Source organism: Eurytemora carolleeae, unplaced genomic scaffold (genome assembly GCF_000591075.1).
Source record: "Eurytemora carolleeae unplaced genomic scaffold, Eaff_2.0 scaffold71, whole genome shotgun sequence".
Lineage (NCBI taxonomy): Eukaryota > Metazoa > Arthropoda > Copepoda > Calanoida > Temoridae > Eurytemora > Eurytemora carolleeae.
The window spans coordinates 425,979-441,330 of record NW_019396152.1 but is presented as its reverse complement, the minus strand read 5'-3'; the positions used below and the strand labels follow the sequence as shown (position 1 = coordinate 441,330).

The following is a 15,352-nucleotide window of genomic DNA, read 5'->3' as shown; positions in this document are numbered from 1 at the left end:
AAGTTACAACGTAAAAGAGCCGAAACAACATAAATTTTATTTTACCCTCGTGTCTAGTTTTAAGCCTTAGGAATTATTTTGCTCTTTATCTTAAGCTGTCCAATTACGTCATAATATAAAATTCTATTTCTTTTATTTAATCTAGGGCTCCCAAAAAAATCAATTCTTACATTACACCCCCAGTATTGATTTTACACTCAAGAGCATCACAAAGTCTGATCATCTACCCTTTCTTATTGCTTATAGCTGTCTATAATCCAAAGATATTTTAAATACTTTAACTAAAATCCAAATTTTATTGTAGTAAGATTTACAATATTTTTTTGATAACCTACGTATACAACCAGAAAACTTCGGAATAGGAAGACGACTTTAAAACTCAATTCATGATTTTACATTCTTCAATCTACATGACACACGACAATTGTGCATTGTGCACAGACCATTTCACCTTATAGTTAATTTTCAAGCTACTAGTAAAAACTATATTGCTTTGTAACAATATAAAATCCACTTAAAGCATTGATTTAATATCATCTTCCTGTACAACAGTTTTCTGGATTTCACTGTATTCAAAATTACACTATGAAATCCATGCATTTATTTTATATTACAAAAATGTTGAAATAAATATCTTAACATTTAGAGAAAGACAGGATACTCTTGGTTTTGTTGTTTAATTGAATGTATTGTTTTCAGCTCACTAGTGTAAACTCTTATCTCTGGAAGTAAATATTAAACTGTACATTTAATGACTAGGTATATTTCCTGTACACGCATACGTTGTACCAACATATTCTGAACGGAATTGAGAAAATAAAGAAATAAATAATCTTACAATTAGATATTTTTTTTTAATTAAACCCGTTTTTTCGAAAAACTGTTCAGTAATCTGATCAGTAATTTGTTCGGTAATCTGTTCAGTAAGCTGTTCAGTAACCTTAAGCTGTTCAGTAATCTGCTCAGCAATCTGTTCAGTAATCTGTTCAGTAATCTGTTCAGTAATCTGTTGAGTGATATGTTCAGGAATCTGTTCAGTAATCTTTTTAGAAATTTGTTCAGTAATCTTTTCTGTAATCTGATCAGTAATCTGTTCAGTAATCTGTTCAGTAATCTGTTCAGTAATTTGTTCAGTAATCTGTTCAGTAATCTGTTCAGTAATCTGTTCAGTAATCTCACACACACACACATTCTTAACCAGATTTATTGCAACACAAAGGGGCAGAATGAAATTGGCTAAAATGCGAATAAAGCTTATTTCTTTCATTTCCTAAAAATCTATTAAGTTACGCTTTTTATGATTTTAAAATTGCTGGAAGCATCAGAAAGAAATATCATTCGTGTATTAATAAATATCCAGGAACTTTGATTTTATTAGTGCATTTAACGCAGGGCATACATGATTCTCTCTCTCTCCCCTTCTTCCTTATTGTTGTTCTCTCTCCCCTTCTTCTTTATTGTTGTTCTCTCTTCCCTTCTTCCTTATTGTTGTTCTCTCTCCCCTTCTTCCTTATTGGTGTTTTCTCTCCCCTTCTTCCTTATTGTTGTTCTCTCTCCCCTTCTTCCTTATTGTTGTTTTCTCTCCCCTTCTTCCTTATTGTTGTTCTATCTCCCCTTCTTCCTTATTGTTGTTCTATCTCCCCTTCTTCCTACTCTCTTGACTCTCTTAAGCATTTCTGAGTTTGTAACCTAGAATAAACTGCATGTGCACGAAGATATATTTCTGTTAAAGGTATACGGGGTTGGTTAACCTCTAAAGAATAACACAATATACATCATTTTGTACCATTTACCTAACTATAGGGTAGAAATACTTTAAGCTGCAGTTTTGCAGGTTAGAACTATTGTTTTAAAATTTACCTCAGATTTATGATGTTTAGCAAGGCTACTGGATGCACTGCACATTTAACTATGGCTTTAAACTTCTGAAGATGATCTAGCAGAGAAATTTTCTTACGTTTAGAACCTGAAGGAATTTTTCGAAGATAAAAAAGGAAATGCGGGATAAATTATTATCATAACTTCACTTCCTGATCTCTTTATCCTTCTTCTCTCATGCATTCTTCTCTTTTATCCTTACTTCCTTTTTTCCTTCCCTCATCCTCCTTTTTATCCCCACTACATTTATTCTTTCCCTCATCCTCTTTATCCCTCATTCCTTCCCTCCTCCTCTTTATTCTCACTTCCCCATTTTTCTCCTTTTTTCCTAACTTCTCTTATTCCTTTCCTCATTCCTCTTTATCTTTACTTCCCTCATTCCTTCCTTCATCCCCTTTATTCTAGCTCACTTCCCTAATACCTTCCCTTATTACTTCCTTCATCCTCTTCATCTCCTCATTTTGTCCTCACTTTTCTTATTCTTTCCCGTATCCTCTTTATCCTCACTTCCCTCCTTCCTCCTCCATTTATCCTCACTTCCCTTATTCATTTCTTCCCTCATCCTATTTATCCTTACTTCTCTCCTTATATCTCCTTCTTCATTTCCCTCATTATTTCACATCTTTATCCTCACTTTCCTTCTTATTTACTCTTTTTATTCTCACTTCCCTCTTTATTTCTCATCTTCAGCCTCACTTCCAGCATCCCTCCCTCCCCTCCCCTCTTTATGAATGATGAAATGAGATATTGACCTGTTTAAAAGTTGGCTCCGTACTTATTATTCAGTAGGCGTTCAATTCCTGTATCTTTGTATCTCAGAACATATCTCTTTCGGCCTCAGTGGGTGATTGTTTGACAAATTTGGTAATTTATATTTTTAAATGTTTGTTTTTTTAATCATTATTGTTTTACAAGGGACTTTATTCATCATTTGCTGGGCTAATAAATGTTTATTAGTCAATTTGAATGTTGTTAATTCTTTTTTAATTTTTTTTAATTACTCTACCACCATGTTATTAGGTCGTTTATTTGCTTTTTGTTTTTTAACTTATAGGTAGTTTTCTGTTTGTTTGTCAGATTAATGATTGTTTGTGAGGTAGTTTTCTGTTTGTTTGTCAGATTAATGATTGTTTGTGAGGAGTTTTTCATGTTTGTTTGTCAGATTAATGATTGTTTGTGAGAAATTTTTCATGTTTGTTTGTCAGATTAATGATTGTTTGTGAGAAATTTTATATGTTTATTTTTCAGATAAATGAATGTTTGTGAGGTATTTTTCAGCTTTTATGGCCAGATTAATGATAGTTTGTTAGGTAGTTTATCATCTTTGTTTTTTAAATTAATGATTTTTTGTGAGGAATTTTTCATGTTTGTTTGTCAGATTAATGACTGTCTGTGAAATAGTTTCATCTTTGTTTGTCAGATAAATGATTGTTTGTGAGGTAGTTTTCATGTTTGTTCTTCAGATAAATGATTGTTTGTGAGCTAGTTTTTACGTTTGTTTGTCAGATAAATAATTGTTTGTGAGATAGTTTCATGTTTGTTTTTAAGATAAATGATTGTATATGAGGAATTTTTGATGTTTGTTAGTCTAGAAAACAAATGTTTTCATTTAAGGCAATTTTGTTTGTTTGTCTAAATAATGTTTTTTATCTAGTTTGTCTCGATTTATTTTCCAATTTTTTTTATTAAGCTATTTTGTCAGATATTGGTGTCATTTGTTTACTCGTTAGGCAGGTTGTTGAATGCATCAAGGAACATCTATCTAATGCCGCAAATTATTTCAAAAATTGAAAACGATCTTCAAATCGTCTCACCCTGTACCATGAACATACCTCATCGCCTTGTACTTGTGTTAGCATATATGCTTGTGTGTGTTAGCATATATGCTTGTGTACCTATATATGTGTGTATATGCATATATGCCTGAATGCCTGTATACCCTGCCTAAAGGGTTTATAATGACCCATAAAATCCTATTCTAAACTAAATCTTTTGTAAATCTGTCAGCACCTTGCCAAGCCTTTTAATTGGCCCATACAAGCCTTTAAGTCTGGATATTAAGGCCAGAAAACATCAGCTTTTGTCGCATTCATGTTTACTCGACCATACACAACCCATCCTTCTCATTTAGACATGGTAACAACTTGAATATAAGGATGGAAAGATGGAAAGATGTATGTACATACACAACCCATCCTTCTCATTTAGACAAGGTAACAACTTGAATATAAGGAAGGAAAGATGGAAAGATGTATGTACAGTACATACGTTACACTTTAGTGTGTACTTAAAATTCACAAAACACTGTCGAGTATACCGGTGTTATAGTTTTGAATGCTTAATTTCGATATCCAAAGTGGGTGCTTTGGAATTAGAGGATAAATGCTCACCATTGAATTAATATTATCACTGCAGGGTATGACCACACTAAAGAGGAAATTAATCCGTTGGTATGCATAAAAGAGCAATGCTTGATCCCGAAATTCACATTATAAAAGTTCAGACGTCCGGTCAAATAACATAATTTCAATTATTGTAAAAAGATTAATCATTCTTTAAATAAAAGCTCATACAATTACAATATGTAAAATACAACATTTATTTCATATAACATCGAAACTATAAACAAAATTTAAGACCTGAGAATTACGATATAACAGAAAATATAAAAATTATCTACTATAGGATAGTCATTTTACAAACTGTTCATAAACAATTCTTGACCTGTTTACAAACAACCCCTGAATTGTTTACAAATAACCCCTGAACTGTTTACTAACAACCCCTGAACTGTTTACTAACAACCCCTGAAACTGTTTACAAATAACCCCTGAATTGTTTACAAACAACCCCTGAACTGTTTACAAACAACCCCTGAACTGTTTACAAACAACCCAGGAACTGTTTACAAACAACCCCTGAACTGTTTACAAACAACCCCTGAACTGTTCACTAACAACCCCTGAACTGTTTACTAACAACCCCTGAAACTGTTTACAAATAACCCCTGAACTGTTTAAAAGCAACCCCTGAACTGATTACAAAAAAAACCTTTAATTGATTACAAACAACCGATGAACTGTTTACAAACAACCCCTGAACTGTTCACAAACAACCCCTGAACTGTTTACAAACAACCCCTGAACTGTTTACAAAAAACCCTTTAATTGATTACAAACAACCGATGAACTGTTTACTAACAACCCCTGAACTGTTTACAAACAACCCCTGAACTTTTTACAAACAACCCCTGAACTGTTTACAAACAACCCCTGAACTGTTTACAAAAAACCTTTAATTGATTACAAACAACCGATGAACTGTTTACAAACAACCCCTGAACTGTTTACAAACAACCCCTGAACTGTTTAAAAACAACCTCTGAACTTTTTAAACTAATATCCTTGATATATCTTCAAGACAGAGTGAAGATGACCCATCGTCTCTGTAGCTTCCTCTTACTGAAGATTTAAATGCTGAGCTGTCCCAGAGAAACCTGAATTCCTCCCTACATACAAAATTTAAGCTTAAGATTATTGAATTATATTATTAAAGATTAAAAAAAGATTGTTAATTAATGCTATTTATTTAAATAATTTTTTTTTGGAAAATCAACACAAATTATATAAATAATTTTTTAGTATTTCATTGAATGCAGATTAACTTTTCAATATTGTTCTTTTCGGAATCAATTGATTTTGCAATGTTTCTTTGTGTTAACAAAACCACCAGACCCTCTACCAGCCTGCGTTATAATCTATCAAATCTGTTTAGCCAGTTGTACTACTGGCCAGTCTGACTAACCAGCTGGTCAGTAGGACAACTCTTAATAACCAGATATCCATTCAGACCAGTCTGACTAACCAGCTGGTCAGTAGGACAACTCTTAATAACCAGATATCCATTCAGACCAGCCTGACTAACCAGCTGGCCAGTCTGGAAAGCCTGACTAGTACGCTGAGTCACTTTCTGACCAGCCTGACCAACCTGCTGAACAACCTGACTAACCAGCTGGGCAATCGGATAAAAACTAACCTTTGCAAATCCTCTGGAATGTCTCCAATCCAGCAGAATCTGGGCAATATCATCTCTGTACAATCTAGAAATAAAGTTGTATCAATAAAAAAGTTTTCAAAGAACTTATTACTTGCCACAAACTATAATTTTCTAATCCCTATATCTTAAAGTGTAAACCTTATATATTTGAAACTTTTTTAAAAATCGTAGTTGGAAATATCAAAGGTCTTTAGGTTTTAAAAATTTCAAGGCAACGTGAGAGTTTGAAGCAAATAATCAATTTCATTTTAAAGAATTGTTTTTTATGTTTATTTTTGCTACATCTTTTGATCCCTACCTTCCATCCTCATCATCATCCAGCATTTCATAGATCAGTTCTACAACATGATCACTGCATTCTGTCTGAGAAACCCAAGAGGAGATCTTCCTGAGTACATAACGAGCATTAGTAATTCTCAATTCTCAAAACTGTTAGCATTCCTTTCATCCAAATAGATATTGTCCGTCAATGTCCATGTAAACCCCATCTTTACTCATCTTGTTCCTTCCTGTCCAATCTTGTTCCTTTCTGTCCAATCTTGTTCTTTCCTGTCCAATCTTGTTCCTTCATGTCCAATCTTGTTCTTTCCTGTCCAATCTTTTTCCTTCCTGTCCAATCTTGTTCCTTCCTGTCCAATCGTGTTCCTTCCTGTTCAATACTGTTCCTTCCTGTTCAATACTGTTCCTTCCTGTCCAATCTTGTTCCTCCCTGTCCAATTTTGTTCCTTCCTATCTAATCTTGTTCCTTCCTGTCTAATCTTGTTCCTTCCTGTTCAATCTTGTTCCTTCCTGTCCAATTTTGTTCCATCCTGTCTCAACCTGTTAACTTATCCCACCCATTTTCCCAACTTGTCCCAGCCTATCCGATCCTGTCCCTTCCTTCCCCAGCCGTTCCTGTCCCACTCTATCTTATCCTGACCCTCTCTGTCTCACCCCACTCATATCAATGAAAGTCGGTGATTGTAAATCCTCTACTAAATTCGTACCGGGCGGGCCCTATCCTCATAATATACTGGAATTAGTTCCGCTCATGATTGTCTATAATACAATAATTCATTAAGACACTTAAAAGTGATTTTTGCAGTATCCGCTTAGCTTGTCCTGTGACCAGGTATATCTATCTAGCTTGGAGTAATCCTGTTCCACTCATTGCCCCGGACTATATCTTATTGCTATTACATCTTATACTTCTGTACCCTGTATTTGTTTCTCTTAGAGTTCCACCCGTCGACCCCTATCAAAAAAATATTACTCTCCGCTAAAGCCCACCATTTTTTTCAGTCAGTGTCACCATATTACTGCAGTACGCACCGAAAGCTTAGTTTAGGGGCATATATTAATGTATATAGTATAAATATATATAAATGTATTCTTAATATAGTCTATATCTATATATTTATACCTGAATTCCTCCTTGTCAACTCCTGTTCCTTCAACATCTAAATAAACACAATCCTTTACATAGGTTCATCTTCCTACGACATTTAAGTGAGATAATAAAAACTTGATCTTACAATTACGATATTAATGTGTGAAAACCATCTATACGCAATTGAAATAGTGAATCTGGAACTACCACAGTTTATATTAAAGAGTAAGTGGTTTAACTAGTTCTCTCTATTTATTAAATTTGATCTCTGAATATTAAATATCCCTGTATAGCAGTACATTGGGTGGTAAATAATACAATAGAAAACAAACAAATATATATGTGAGCATCCTTATATTCCTTGTTTACCCTTCTTACAATAGAACATTGTCTGGTTGAGTACCATAGTTTAGACAGCTTCTCATCATCATTTTTAGTTAGAATTATAAATCTCCCCCCTCTCTCACCTTTTCTCTCTCACTTTACTCAAACTTATAAAATCTGGGTCATCAGTTTGCTCGTTCCTTTTTTAAATTGAAATATTATAATAATTCCCATTTCTCTTCATCTCGATGGTGTAAACCTTTCATATTTCAAACTTAAACTATTTCAAATAACAGAAGTCATAGTTTAAAATATCTAAGGTCTACGACATTTGGTTGCAAAGAGATTAGAAAATTAGAGTTTGTTACCAAACTCTATTTCTTTATATGACAAATGAATCTTTAAACTGACCTAGGAAGAACAGAGCTCGTTCCAGTTCCTGTCCTCCTGCTAGAACCATAAAGAAGCTCTAAACATAATTTTTATTGGCCAAAAGTTCTAAAAATTCATTGAAATATCAAGTTTTCTGCATCTCACGCTGAAATGATATTCATGAACAAATGCTAGCTTGTTTTAACATCGCTGCATAATTTTGTAGTTTAAAATTATACAATTTTAGAATATCATCTAGATGGATATAAATATAATGTTTTTAACTTTTAATGGAATGAACCCGTTATACTAACCAACTTCAAAATATGAAGGGACAGAGAACAATTTTAAAAAAGTGGTTTTGGTTGGTAAAAAACAATATGTTTGCAATTGAGCAGAAATACTAGGTGATTAAAAACATTGCAATTTGGTTTGAAACCTTTTAGATGTTCATTTGTAAGACTCTAAATAGATTAAAACCCAAATCGAGCGAAAAAATCCGTTCTTTACGTAAAAATTCGTACTTTTGAAAATTTGCATTTTTGCCATTTCCAAAAAAAGAAAACTAAAGAAGACTATATATCTCAGAAAATAAAAATCGTAAACAAAATTTGTAGGGTGGGGAGGGGGTGGGAAATATACCTTGAATGATGGAAGTGAGACACCTCTTCCTTTAGCCGGCCATCTGGACTGAACCTTCTTTATCAACTGCGCTCTCTTCTTAGGCATCAGCTTCCCGTTCTTGAGAAGGAAGTTGACGAAATCAGCTTCGGAAATACGTCCTGTGTTCTCAGTGTCGTACTCCCTAAACTCCAGCTGAACGATCTCGTCGAGCAAGTCCGTCTGCAGCTTCTTGAACTTCTCCTTGGTAAGGGACTGGTCCCGGTTTTTACCGAATAGATAGTTTAACAGACCTGAGCTTGATGCCAATATTTCCTCCTGCATCAACATTAAAGTCAAGAAGATTAAACAGAGTAAAAATCAAAGATAAAACATTACAATTTCTGATGAACAAAAAAAGTGTCTTAATGGGTCTGTTCAAGTGACCCTGTATTTATAATTAAAAAGATTTATTCACACACAAAGATATAAATACATATATATATGGTGTAGTTTAAATTTGTTTAAATACATTTTTGAAAATACAGGTTTCCAAAAGAAAAGAGAAAAATATGCAAAATTATGCACAAATAGACGACATTGATCATTACTCATTACATAACATATTTATCATTTCAGTTATTACGTAATCATCGAATCCTTCAACATATAAATTATTCGTTCTTGTATTTAAAAGTTCTTGTAAAACCGGAACTTTCCATGCATGGTCCAATGGGACATCAACATATTTCATTTGTTTCTTAACTAAAATTTTACTAAGATCCAAAGGATTTACAGAACAATCATTTGCAATAGAAAATAAATTTCTGCAAAGTTATTTTTACATAAATTAAGTTCTTACCCTATTCACATTTCCCAATTCATTCTTATTTATTGATCAGATAAAGCAACTCTTTAAATGGGACAACGGCCCACTTGAAATTCCTTCTGCAGTCCCTGGATTTAAAAGCATAACTTTTTTCAAAATTTATGTTTCCTTGCTCGAACAAACAAAATATTTTCGCAAATTCCATCAATGTGACTTTTCCTGATCTGTATCTGTATATGAACCGAATCCCCCTGACTTGTGTGCCATCTTAGTGCTGACATAAGCAAACTCCTTTGCTTCAATATGTCCGTCTCCGGTTACATCAAACATGTTAAAGGTAGTCTCAATGTATCGTCTAAATGAATTGTATAGTTTTTTTTTTAAGAATAAAAATACTTTTTTACAGTAATAACCAGACATCTTTGGAATATACAGGCGAGTTTTAGACTCAATTTATGAATTTCAATAGTGCAATGAACAACAATTGTGCGACGTAAAAAGGTTCATTTCATGCTTAGTAAGTGATATAATAAGTTACTATAAAAAATAATTTCCTTTGTAACAACATCAAATACAATTATTTAATGCATTAATTCAGGTTTCCTATTCCACAGTTTTCTGGTTATCATTGTATCAACGAAAATTAATGTCACAACTAACATTATTATTTTGATTTTAAAAAATTGAAAATCAAAAACTGTATCATGAAGAAAACAGAAGTAAGGCAAGTTTTGATTTGAATTTAAAATGTAATGTATAAATGAACAGAGAAACACGGTATCAAACATATGGTGGTAATCAGAAAGAGTATAGAATAATTGTCATAATTTTTTTCTTTTGAAATGTCGAAGCTAATGTTTTTCTAAAATGTTTTGGAATATCATTTAAAACAATTATACAAAATCCGAAGCGGAATTTTTTAACTGAATGATGAGAAGGAGTCAACAGCAGTATAATTTTACAAAGCTGAATAAGTCTTCAACTTACTTAGGTGTAGAGATGAGAGCTAAGAGAAAGCAGAAGTCCTGGTAGGAGAGCAAACCAAGTTTTCCGATCTCATTGAGAACACTTCCAGATATAGGGGACCTCTCCATTACAACCTTAGATAAATTTAGAACAATTTAGTTTATATTCATATTGGCTTAGGAAGCCAGCTTTGCCTGGAAACTAATTTTGTTTTAAAGTCAACCTAACAAGATTAGAATATTTTGAAACTAGCTTGGAGCATTCCTATGGTTCTTACAAGTTCCAAAATCAAAATTTGAAACAAATCGGTCAAGAGGATTATGAGCTATGAAAGGATGTACACACAAAGAACGACAAACAAGATAACTACTTCTTATAAAGATGCCTTTGTTTAATTCAAGTTTAATTATATAGCAAATGTAATTATGCCAAGTGTGATTTTAGCAAGTTTAACTATAGCAAGTGTAATTATAGAAATTAAATGTATTTATATTACGTGCAATTGTAAAAAATGTAACTTTTTGTATTGTAACAGTATTTAAATATTAACCTTGCCATCGTCTAGTTCCTGTTGATCTACTTCAACATGAACTCCTGGTCCTACACCGTGCACCCTCCTGCAGTCCGGGGTCACGGAGCTGTAGAACTCAAGGGGTGTCATCATCATACTCTTTCGTCCTACAGTAGCAACAAGGTTTAAAGGGAGTGTTCGCGAAAATAAAAAAAATTATGAGAAATTATGTCTCTGAACGTGATGAACAATCTTTAATTTTTTAATTATTACAACGTTTTTCTCATTATCTAATCCTTGGTACCATAAGACCCATAAAACTGTGGAAAATGGATACGACTGAAGTTAAGGCATTAAATAGTGCAATAAACATAAAAACAGGAGTTGTGCAGTGTATACAGACCCCTTTCCTATAAAAAACTGATTTCAACCTACTGGCAAAGTTCTAGTTGCTTAATAACAACAACATCAAATACCATATGATTACTTAAATGTCGTCTACTTATGGCTTTTTTGGGGCCCTCGGTATGTATTACCAGTTTTAGACATTGAACTTAAAATGTTCAACAACTGTGTTGAATGAACGTTTAGTTTAATAAGAACATTTACGCAATTTATTCAAATACATTTTTTTTTACGTTAAAACTTAAAACTACGCTAGTGTTAATAACACGTCAAAGATACTGATATTATTTTGTAATTATTGACACAAAGGAAGATTTTGAAATGTTTTTGAACGACAACTTTGCGCTTAAACACTGTAATTACACATCATTAAAATGTATTATATGTCTCTAATGAATCCTAAAAAATTTCTCCACAATACAACATTCTCATGGTTCAACTACCATGACATTGCCCGTCACTCCCTTTCAGTTTTAATAATTGTATGTTTCAATTTAAACACACAATTCTATTTTTAAAATCAGACTTACCATTCTTTTTGTTGACAAACTGATAGGAAGCAAAATAGTTGAATATTTTGTCCGGAGTAGAGAATTGTCTGAAAAAAAAATGAAAAACTATTACAATCAAAACTTAGATTTTACGAACAAGAATGAGACAAACAAATTTATTTGGTTACAAATCATAAATTCAAACATAATGTTCTGCTCAATACCTCTTCAATTAAAGAAGTGATGATTGAAAGATAAAAGATTTCAAATTACTTTAGTTTAATATGTTTAAATTAAATAACATTAAACGTGAGTAAGGCATGGCAAGACAAGACAAGAAAAAAAGATGTTGCAATTTTTCAAAAGGAATAGAAATAAAAACTAACCTAACTCTATTTTCTGCAGCAACCAAGGTATTTTCTGCAGATTCTGCTAGTAGCTCCATCCTAAAATATACTTCATAAAAAAATGAAAAAAATGAATTACTATTTTTTTACGTAATTTTGATACTTCATGTTTGCATTTATAAAGAAAGCAAATTAAAGAATTTTTGTATTTCTATAGTTGTGCAGAACATGACCCGCAAGTATTTCCGTCAAATTTTTTCTATAAAAACAAGAAACCCTGGTAAACTTTTAAGTTGCAACTATTGTTATAAAATATACAAAGAATATGTTCCAAATAATTACCAATCTATAGTTAAAAAATGAATATACTGCAAAACTCTACCTTGAATTAGAAGCTGCGTATAGAGCAGCTACAGCAGCAGCTGATGCTACGCATGTCGACGCAAATTTCGCGTAGTTTTTGCCACCATTTCCCGTATTTCCACTGTTGCCCCCTTGCTCCCTCTGATGCTGCCTATTTCCTAAACAATGCAAAATGTTTTTACAAGATTTAGAAAAATTGCTGCATTGGGGTCAAACAATAAAGATGCCGATTGCATGCTGCTTGGATGCTGCCCATACAGTAAACCTGAAATTAGGACTTGTTTATAATAATATGTTTAACAAAGCGTTAAATAGATCCATATTTCTATTCACGGATTATGTTGCAAAAGCATGAGATGAACGAAGATGGGCCATGGGTGGGGGGTATTAAAAATGGGATTGTGAATATTTTGTTTAGATTCGTAAAAAAAAGGATTTTTTCCTTTAACTCTTTTATTTTTCATAAGAAAGCTTTCGTTTGTATCTATCAAACGTCAGCGTAATATAAAAAAATATTACTTAAATGTGAAATAGAATTAAGTTTTTGCCATAAACTTTGATTTTCTATCCTCTATATTGTTACAACCCAGACTTCATATACTTCAAACTAAAAATTCTATTTCAAATAGTCTGTTTACGTTGCCAGGTTTCAAAGATATAGGGATTATAAAGCAGGAGTTTTTGGCAAAAACTCAATTCCTTTCGGTCAAAACTGTTCACTGCAAATCTTTAATTACTTAGTTCTTAATCATTCCACAAAAAGAAATGGGTCTTAAGCTGCATCACGACAATCTAAATATGACATATAAAAAAAGCCTTTCGACATCCTGAATCCATTGTTCGAATTTTATGAATTTGAGCCGCGTCTTAAATCCGCCAAAAACCGGTTTCAATAGAGCCGTGGCTTAAATATGGAAACATTGAATAGAATTTTAAGTGGAACCAACCATATTTGAGCCGCGGCTTATATTTAAGCCGCCGCTCAAATTCTTTTAATTCGGCCTCAGATCTTATTTTATATGTATACACTATACGACTTTATTGTTTTAAAAAATATTTCTCCAATTAACCCGAATAATAAGCAAAAACTTTTTATCAGAATTAATTTTGTAATAAAACTGTTACAAGTTTATAACTAACTTTAAAGTTTTAAAAATGATAAAAAGTTTATATTGTTTCTGAAATAATGTAGTCTTCTTGTAAAAGTCTATATTGAATTACTTAATTGATGCAAAAAGAATTTTAAATTCCTAGAAAATTTAAGTAAGGTTTGTGTCAAAATACTTGAATTATTTTAATTTAACTCACTAAACCTCGGGATCTAATATGCTTTTAAATATGTAAAATAAATCAAAAAGAATATTGTGTCGATAAAAACAAATAAACATTTTCAAACCCTTGTATATACTAAAATCAAAATTAAATATACAATTACAACATTTTTACTTTAACTCCATGAAAATTCACCCAACCTCTTGGGAACAACTTTAAATATTTGGTTATAATCACAAACCTCCACTCAAGCCTATTCACTAACCTATAAACTTTACCCCCCCCCCCTTTCCTATCCTACCCTTTTATGAGACACTAAAATCTTTTTACCTTTTTAAATATATCATCTTTAACGAACATGTGACTATATTTAACTTTGCAAAATATTTTGCATATTTTTGGCAAACAAACAAGAAAATTTTGCATCAAGAGTTTGCATTCAGTCTGCTTTTCTAATTCCAACATCAGGATTTTAAGAACAATAAGAAACACAATGTTGGGGATTTTTATAGAGAAACTTAACTCTTGCTACAAACTAATCCTTATTCCTGATATGCTTTCTGATATTGTAGACTTATTTTAAACTGTGAATTCTGCTAGATCAAACCGTCTGAATTTAAAGTATTAAAGCTTTACACCATCATCATGTGCATAGATTTAGGGATTATGAATCTAAGTTTGTGGCAAGTGATACGTCACTCTCAACAAAACTCCACTATTTATTCGGTCAGGAGTTCTGCAAATCAGTACACAGTACACACCGAGTGCAAATCAGTACACAGTACACACCGAGTGCAAATCAGTACACAGTACACACCGAGTGCAAATGCAGTTCCTCTTAAATGTGAAAAAAAATTTTAAAATACCTGTAAATACAGTTCTGTTCAGTACAAGGGCAGAACCCTGGGACCTTTTCACAGCCCTAGATATAAAAATAAACTATGGATATTAAAGGGACTGCCCTAGATATAAAAATAAACTATGGATATTAAAGGGACTGCCCTAGATATAAAAATAAACTATGGATATTAAAGGGACTGCCCTAGATATAAAAATAAACTATGGATATTAAAGGGACTGCCCTAGATATAAAAATAAACTATGGATANCTGGAGAAGGATTTAAGGGGGGGGGAATGGGCGCAGACATCAACTGGCAAACTGCGTAGTTTTGCTTTCTCCGCCAGATATTTATCTTATTGTTCTGCCACCATGTTGAATAATCTAGATCAGATGTTTAAACTTTCTTTAACCCGGTTCCGTTAAACTTAAAGATAAATTCACAATTATACTCTTTCCTAGCAAATAGTTGATTTATGAAATGCTGTAACAGTGGATCCGCATATATTTGGACATATCGATTGGGCAGTTGCCATTCTCTGTTGCGCGCAATGCTCCGTGAAATTCTAAAACAGAGAGTGGGTGATTTAATTTTGTAGATCCAGAAAATTAATATCTGTGGTATGCCTACGTAGAGACTGGCAGCTGGTGGGGTCTTAAATGCAAGACATGTGGCTGCAGCACTCGGCCTCTTAGCCTGTCCTAGCCGCAGCGCTCGGCCCCTTAGCCT

General features: G+C 32.8%; 1 protein-coding gene across 1 annotated transcript; it reads right to left on the bottom strand.

Annotated features, from left to right (window-relative positions):
• Positions 1–4,985: 4,985 nt before the first annotated feature.
• LOC111696573 (calcium uptake protein 1 homolog, mitochondrial) lies at positions 4,986–14,718 on the bottom strand. Its single transcript, XM_023466213.1, has 13 exons — positions 14,650–14,718; positions 12,531–12,669; positions 12,188–12,247; positions 11,841–11,908; positions 10,945–11,072; positions 10,416–10,528; positions 9,648–9,783; positions 8,642–8,938; positions 8,039–8,096; positions 7,337–7,373; positions 6,233–6,322; positions 5,914–5,977; positions 4,986–5,386 (listed from the first exon to the last, which is right to left on the bottom strand). The coding sequence occupies exons 3-13, from the start codon at positions 12,244–12,246 to the stop codon at positions 5,348–5,350; spliced, it is 1,089 nt and encodes a 362-aa protein (XP_023321981.1). The 5' UTR covers position 12,247; positions 12,531–12,669; positions 14,650–14,718; the 3' UTR covers positions 4,986–5,347.
• Between the last annotated feature and the right edge of the window lie 634 nt (positions 14,719–15,352).